Here is a 7,773-nt window from a genome sequence, read left to right on the forward strand (position 1 = left end):
AAAGGGGAGCTGCATGCAGTTTGGCTGAGAGGGTATATGTCCCCCAGGGTACTGCCGGAACGTACCCTGGTACCAGAGCATATATAAATCAACGTGATTTATATGCTCTGCTGGTACTATCTAATATGCCGGACCGTACCTCACATACTCCACTAACGAGTCTAGGGAGTCGCCTACGCCTACTCCCTAACCCTAACCATATCAGATAGTTACCTCAGGTACATATATGTCACCTACGCCTACGCCTACTCCCTAACCCTAACCATATCAGATAGTTACCAGGGTACCGGACCGTACCCAGGCTACGTTCCGGCAGTACCCTGGGGGACATAGACCCTATGAGCTGCAGTTTGGTTTGGATAGTGTTTTTATATATCTACAATTGCATCGGATCGTGAAATATATGCCCCGATTTACAATGCAATGTTCGGGGTTGGCATGCACAAGTTCAGAAAGGATGGATAAGGTGGAGCGCGAGAGGTTTATCCGCGCACACTAGGCAGGCACTTACTTGAAGTAATGCTTCTAATCTTAACCACCCACATCTGAATACCACACTGTATCTATGATTCTATATACTAAACGCCCTGAACAACATTGCAAACCTGAACACACGTGCATGTAATGATGTATATTACCATGATATTGCAAGTATAGAGTATACTCCGTAAGTTACGGTATTTTAGTATCTACATTTTTTGCATTTTATTAGACACAATACTCAATAGTCAATACATCAAATAGAGAGCAGACTATACTTTTATTGATGAACCAACGGTAATAAATTAGATCGTCGATCGTTGTAAACCTGGGTATACTAACTATACTTGAGAATTTTAAAATCAGATCAGATACAGACAACCAGCTGTAGTAATATACTATCATAAATGTGCCATACAAAAACCACTCACCCACCCCATCCAGATATAAGAAATGTGTGGAAGAGATGCAATTGAAGCATGTGTATAACAGTATTTAAAATGTAATGGTTATATAATTGTATGTAGTCTCTGGAAACTTGTATTAATAATGTGAACTCATATATCTCTGATATATTTATACACAGTTTAATTATGATATATATCTTCATTTTCAGTTTTCATCTTCATCCCCATCCTCTTCAGCCTCGGCCTCCTCCTCAGCTCGCTCCTCTGCTTCTTGCTGGGCAGCCTTAAATGCAGCTTCCTCTTCCACGGATGGGTCTTCTATCTCAGTAAGTTCTTCCATCATAGGATGCTCCTGCCCCACAGGTGGCATTGCTGGTGGGCTGTAGTTGTACAGGCTGTACTTGTGACCAACTCCAATATAGATGTTTTCAAATTTTCTAGAAAACAGGTATTGACTATGAATAACAGTTGACGGGATAGAAATTCTAAGAAACTCAAGGGAAAGCATGGAAAGACCTCATGATCATTTCTATGCTGTATATTATCAAGAGTGCATAATAGAGATCTCTATTATGCACTCTTGATATTATTACATCACCGTGCATTCCCTATATTGCATGCCCACCTATTTGCAGTTCATTTACATGAGTGTACACTGTACACCTAAGAATGTATAGTGATGTCTCTGTAATATTACATATAGCCAATTGCTGTAAGAAATGCAATCTTTGTTTTCAACTTCAATGACTTAAAAAGTTAGAATAAGTCAGGATATTTGCTAGGTTACTCGTGATGAAATAGGTAATCTTGCTTAGAATAAATTTGAACAATATATGGTTTTGTTATTAAGTATTAACCTTCCAGCTGCAACTGTTGCAGCCCCAGGCCAAAGGTTTGATCTCACCACAGCCAATGCAAACTGTGGGAAGTAGTTCGAAGAAAGTTGTGTGCTCCATGGTGCAATATGAGCAATTTCTGTAAGAACAAATGTGAAATAATATATTCTAGCACTGCAATATCGTGGTCGGTAAATTGTTTAAATTTTCAACATTTTTATGCGATATGAATTATTGTGTACGTGACACTGCATCAACACTCAACAGACTAAATTCAAAGATAGTATACTGTAGAAATAACAGTTCTGATGATGGATTAACAAAAATTCTAATAGGACATAAGCTGGTCGATGAAGTGATGCTGTAACCAGGTAGACTGTGACACGAATTTTTCATACGTACCAGCATCTTCAGCGAGTGGGGTGAGAAGAGGTGGTCCTGCTTCTGGAATGGGAGCATCTGTCTCTTCTGCCTCATCATCAAAATTCTCCTCATCCAGTTCTTCACTATCCTTCTTGAATGGGTTGTACCATTTACAGCGACCCTTAAACCCACGGATATATATACAACCAGCTGTTGCAAAGTCTATTTAACATTACTATCGCTGAATACCAAATGCTCAAGAACAGAACATTAGCCAACCTCTAAAAACAGGCAACAAAAAAGAAGGCTATTTCATGGCGCATGTTAGGTGTATTGATCACCTGTTTATGATCATATCAACAAGACATGCAGCAACTCCTTGTGTTATAAGCAGCTACTCAAAAAATAACAGCTACCTGTGGCAGTATGTGCTGGACATGGTGAACCCAGTTAGCCATGTTGCTATCAGCCAAGTCCTTAACAGGGATTGGTTCAAACTCCAAGTTCTCAACATAAGTATCACGTGCTGTTGAGGATATCAAAAAGACTATATTTGGCTAGCATTTTTACTCTTGATATTATTCTCACTAAAAAATCATTTGGATTTTAGTATGATTTTGATTTGGATCATTTATTTTAAAAAGTAATGTAAATGTACTCAGTTAAGCATAGCAATATGTCAACCTCTGTGCCTAATTACTTCTTTATTTGTTAATTGTTAGAAGTAATTCAACGCAAATGTAATATATTCATCACCATCCGTTTCTTCTTGCTCTTCTTCTTCTTCATCAAAGTGATAGAAACCAAGAGGAGAAATCTGTGTGGCAGCACTAATGCGAGCTATCTGTGCTCTCAAATAGTTTGCTTCATTGCCAGGAAATACAGGATAGCTGTTTACCTGTAAATGGATATAGTAGATTGTCACATTCACAGTGAGGAATAAAAAAATTCCTTAAAGAGAATGCATGTTGACACGACATGGAGCCTGCTGGAGGGTTTTTGGATGACCCGTGCTCCCCTAAGAGCTACAGTTTGAGTAAATAGTAAGTGTATATATAAGCAAAGAAAAAATGCTTTCACGATGTGAAACTCATTATTTTTCAGGCACTAACTCAAGAATTTAAGTTTCCCATTGGAACGAGTGCAAGAATAAGTATATACCGGGGCATCTAGGTGTCCTGTGAATAGCTTTCTAATCATTCGTGCAGCCACCATTTGGGCTGGAGTGACAGGAGGGAGTCTGGTCCATGGCATACCAGCTGTGTAACAAATAAACTAATTTTAATGATTTCGCAGTGCACACACGCTTCATATACTCATTGATATAATATATCTACAAACTAACAACAAACATGCCTTCTATAGTATTTGAATAACTAAAGGAAATATCTTTTCAGATGTATACTTATTTTAAAAAAGTGGGGCACTATACCAAATTTATAGTTTACATAGTATTTGTCCTTAAGAGACTTATTAATGACAGTATATTCAGATGCTTGACTCACGTTCTGTGCAGACAAAATAGATCTTTTTGTTGCACCCAACACCATTCTCCTCACGTGGGATAACAGGGGATGGGTTGTAGTCTGGCTTTGGAATAGCATCGTCATCCTGATCATCGCCTATGTTCAGCCCACATACATATACATAGATATTTCATAATGATACATAATGATGATTCATAATTATAATAATAATAACACAGATGCCTGCTTGATAGGCAGTTGTGTCATACATTCCAGTACACTGAACAGCAATCACTTTTAAGTAGTCCTAAAACAACTATGTTATCATTATCAATCCAAAGGTACAATTTACACAGTGCAAATAAGTAATTTTACGTATTTTGTTTACTTGAATTAATTAATGAAATTCATACAAATGCACCAAAGAGAGGAAGAGAAACACAGGAAGAAGGAGAGAGAAGAGGAGAGATCTATACACATGGCAGAATAATGCTACAATCGAACCTGTGTTAGTGGAAACCTCTATTTTACCCTCCTGTTTTTAGAGGACACTTGGTGTTTCTTATAAGTGACAGTTATACAGCAAAAACGCCTGTATAAAACACGAAACTGTCTGTAGAAGAGGAAGACTTGGGAGTTTTCCTTGACTGACCATTATCTACCCCTAAACAGGGTCTCTGTTAGAGCCAGGACACCCAGACTTGTACTCGCCTATGTTAATTATGGTCTCGACTCCTGGCAATTCAGCCTATCAATTATTGGCTTATGGCTGCAACGTTGGCTGCCCTCTCATTAGTACCTGATATTCTTACCGTACACATCCCTGCCCCTTATTATTTGAGCAAAAACCATGCTTTTAGACTGTATAGTATTGTATTGATGTTAACTCTCTATAAGCACTAGGATTTTCCTAAGGCATTTAAAACATGTCAGTTTCAACATGCCTTCAAAGCTGATGCTAATTTTAGACATCCTATAAATCCTTAATTGCTTAATCGTCATGTCTTAATTTCCAGCTGTTTACTTTTGACAATCCCAACACGGTCATGCTGTGTTTTCATCACTTGATGTATACATCTCTGAACTAACCGAGTTTACTTCTGTATCAGGGCTACTTATTACACATGTAATTCACCTCAACTTCTACAACCCCTTCTAGGGCCCTCCCTCATCTGTCTATATGTATGCCTCCTTTAAATTCCTGGAGAGAACCCCGAGCACTATTACGAAGATGAATACCTCCAGCATCTGAATCACGTTCACCATTGCCTTCCTCAACATCATCCTACAAATAGATGTATTAAACAGAGTGTATATGATTTGCATATTAACTATTCATAGCAAGAACATTTCTACTTATCCATATTGTATTCATCCATTTAAGCATTCCACCAGAGATTGAACTTCTCTATTGCTTCATTATACACAGAAAACTATTCAAAAGAATAAACTGCAGAAAGTGAGTATACTTTCTCTATTGGCTCAATGTCTTCTCCATCCCTTGGTTCTGCTTCAGCCACAATATAACTCTGCTGCACTCCTAAAATCTTGCCCCAGAACCTGCCATCATGATAATAACAGTTATTACATAAGCAGAAGTGCCAACATGTTAGTGTACGCATTAAGAGCCATTGACACTATATTCATTGTTTCTTGCTGTGTTTTCATAAAATAAATTTGATCATTACCAGACAATGATGAGTTATTTCTACAGCTCGGCGCTCGCACTACCTGATATGCTGAATGGGCTGTGTTTCAAGCAGCTGCTTGAGGGCCAGAAATATTCTGTACGTTTCCTCTCTGCTGAAGCCAATACCAGCTTGCTCAAACATGAATGCAGACTCCATAAGGTTGCCGAGTGGAGCTCCCAGCTCATCATCATGTCCATCATGCAATTCGAGCTCATCTGGTTTCTAGCAATTCCATTTTTATTACCATGTACATCATTAATGAATTTTCTTGTGTTTTCAAAATTTGACATGTGAAATACATATAATACATGTATTTTTTGACATTATATTTACAATATCTCTAATCTGCAACACTTGATCCTATATGCTCTTGATCCTATACAACCAATTAGTTTTAAAGCTATAACTTACAGTGAAAAGTTTTTTATGCGTTTCAGCTATTTCAACCTCTGTAGAGTCCTCATTTTTGTCTTGTAAAACGTCACTTTCTGGATTAAAAGCAGTTTTCTTTACATCCTTGCTTATATCCTCAAAACTGTCACCAGCATTTTTCGGCCTCTCGTCGAGAACTTTTGTTAGTACTTTACACAGATGATCATATCTGGCAAAAAATAATCAGTTATGAATTTGTAAATACTTTACATACATTACACATTATTAGACTGCGACTATTTCTCCATGCTCTGCACAATGTAAAATTGTAAGAGTAACACTAACTCAATGATGGACAGCAATGCCAATGCGATGGCAATGGGTCATGCCAGAGGCAGAGAGACAGAGGCGAGGGTTATTTAAAGGCTGTGGCTACGGGTACGGGCAGCCGTATCTTAATGTCTCGAGGCTGGAGGTACGGCAGTCCATTCGCTTTCATACTTAACAAGACAAAGATGGCGGCGGGTGGCGCCAGATTTCGAAATAACGCCTTGGGAAATAAATTCATGATCTGAGAGTTTAGATGAGCTAGAACCCTAACCCTAACCCTAACCCAAACGCCAAAGGGGCTTCAACGAACGACGGCTGCCTTACCTCCAGCCACTGCGCTATTTAAATGACAATCAATGAATAATGTTGTGGTTCTGGTGTAAATGCCTGTTTCTTTGCAGCACTGCCAGCAGTGAGTATTTTATTGTAATAACAGTAGACTAGTAACGACTAAAGACTCGAAGAAACATAGCTCCTATAGTCCTACTCCCAGTAGTAGGCCTACTTCGGACAACAGTGTCAGTGTGACACTGTCAACACTCGGTAGGCTCTATTCAATAAGTACTTGTCAGCTAATACTAGTAATAGTAATAGTAATAGAAATACTAATTACTAGTAGTAGTAAATAAGTAATAGCTAGGTGTCATGGGCTATTGTCGAAGTTTTAGCCCGACCGGGATGCGAAATTTTTTTTCCCACTGGAGTTCCGGTCCCCAATCTTTCCACAGCCAATCAGCGCACTCCATTCACTCGACTTCGCTCTTATTTAGCATATGTCATATGTGTGATTTTCAAGAACCCTGTATAGCCGAGCAGGTAGCGCGCCGGCGTTACCACTCAACGGGCATTGGTTCGAATCCCGTGTTTTTTAATTATTTTCCTGTTTTCTGTATTTGTCTATCTTTATCTAACTATTGAGTATTGTTTTCCAATCTATCTTTATCTAAATTTTTAAGCTATTGTTGTTTCAATTAACGCAAATATTTACATGATTTATTTATAACAATTAATTATAAATGTTTTTTTTATTAATTAAAAAGGCAGTGGCTACGGTACGCCAGCCGTATCTTAATGTCTCGAGGCTACGGTACGCCAGTCCATTCGCTTTCATACTTAACGAGACAAAGATGGCGGCGGTCGCGCCAGATTTCGAAAATAACGCCTTGGGAAATAAATTCACGATTTGAGAGTTTAGTATGAGCAAGAACCCTAACCTAACCCTAAACCTACCCTAACCATAACCCTATACCCTAATCTAACCCTAACCCTTAACCCTAACGCAAAAAAAGGGGCTTGAACGACCGATCGGCTGGCGTACCTCCAGCCACTGCGTTAATTAAATTTAATAGTGTTAATTAAATTTAATTAGGGTTAGGGTTAGGGTCCGGAACTGCAGTGGGGAAAAAAATTTCGCGAAGGGGCTCCCCTCTATACTAACGCCGACGTTACGCTCAACGGCTCTAGACTCTACGACTGCTATACGTATTCGTAGTCGTAAGTGAAAAATGGCAATGTTACTGTTAGTTGTTAGCATGTTACTGTCTGATTCAATATCAATGACTTTGTCAATGACAATGCCAATTGCCACGCCACGGTAGGGGGCCTAGTCGGACTCAGTCTTGTCGGTACACTACACCGTCACCGTACGCGGTACGGTAACAAAGTACTTTACAAACTCAAGTTGGTATCAAAGTGATAGGAGATGATGTCCAGTACTGTGATTGGATAGGATGATGTTAGTTGATAAGATAGGACTGGACATCTTCTCTATCCCTGGGCCGTGTGAGTGCTCACACTCACATTCACACTCACACTCACAGTCACACTC

General features: G+C 39.0%; 2 protein-coding genes across 3 annotated transcripts in view; one reads left to right on the forward strand and one right to left on the reverse strand.

The window, feature by feature from the left end:
• Window positions 1-513: 513 nt before the first annotated feature.
• The window catches only part of LOC106813813 (radial spoke head protein 4 homolog A-like), an 8,148-nt gene continuing 888 nt past the window's right edge, over window positions 514-7,773 (reverse strand). Inside the window, exons 2-12 of the mRNA XM_014818044.1 lie at window positions 5,655-5,844; window positions 5,284-5,465; window positions 5,022-5,112; window positions 4,792-4,837; window positions 3,592-3,708; window positions 3,248-3,345; window positions 2,843-2,984; window positions 2,503-2,612; window positions 2,126-2,267; window positions 1,745-1,862; window positions 514-1,324 (exon numbers count right to left, since the gene is read on the reverse strand). Of these exons, the coding sequence (XP_014673530.1) occupies window positions 1,093-1,324; window positions 1,745-1,862; window positions 2,126-2,267; window positions 2,503-2,612; window positions 2,843-2,984; window positions 3,248-3,345; window positions 3,592-3,708; window positions 4,792-4,837; window positions 5,022-5,112; window positions 5,284-5,465; window positions 5,655-5,844 (1,468 nt within the window). The 3' untranslated portion in view covers window positions 514-1,092. The remainder of the gene's footprint in view (window positions 1,325-1,744; window positions 1,863-2,125; window positions 2,268-2,502; window positions 2,613-2,842; window positions 2,985-3,247; window positions 3,346-3,591; window positions 3,709-4,791; window positions 4,838-5,021; window positions 5,113-5,283; window positions 5,466-5,654; window positions 5,845-7,773) is intronic.
• Window positions 1,160-7,773, forward strand: part of LOC106813821 (protein salvador homolog 1-like) — a 17,878-nt gene continuing 11,264 nt past the window's right edge. Inside the window, exon 1 of one of the 2 annotated variants that reach the window (XM_014818065.1) lies at window positions 1,160-1,213. The gene's annotated coding sequence lies outside the window, so the exon portion shown is untranslated. Of the gene's footprint in view, window positions 1,214-6,398; window positions 6,489-7,773 lie in introns of those variants that run through there. The other variant, XM_014818059.1, reaches the window with a different exon arrangement.

The sequence above is a fragment of the Priapulus caudatus genome, unplaced genomic scaffold (assembly GCF_000485595.1).
Source record: "Priapulus caudatus unplaced genomic scaffold, Priapulus_caudatus-5.0.1 Scaffold24, whole genome shotgun sequence".
Taxonomy (NCBI): Eukaryota; Metazoa; Priapulida; class Priapulimorpha; order Priapulimorphida; family Priapulidae; genus Priapulus; species Priapulus caudatus.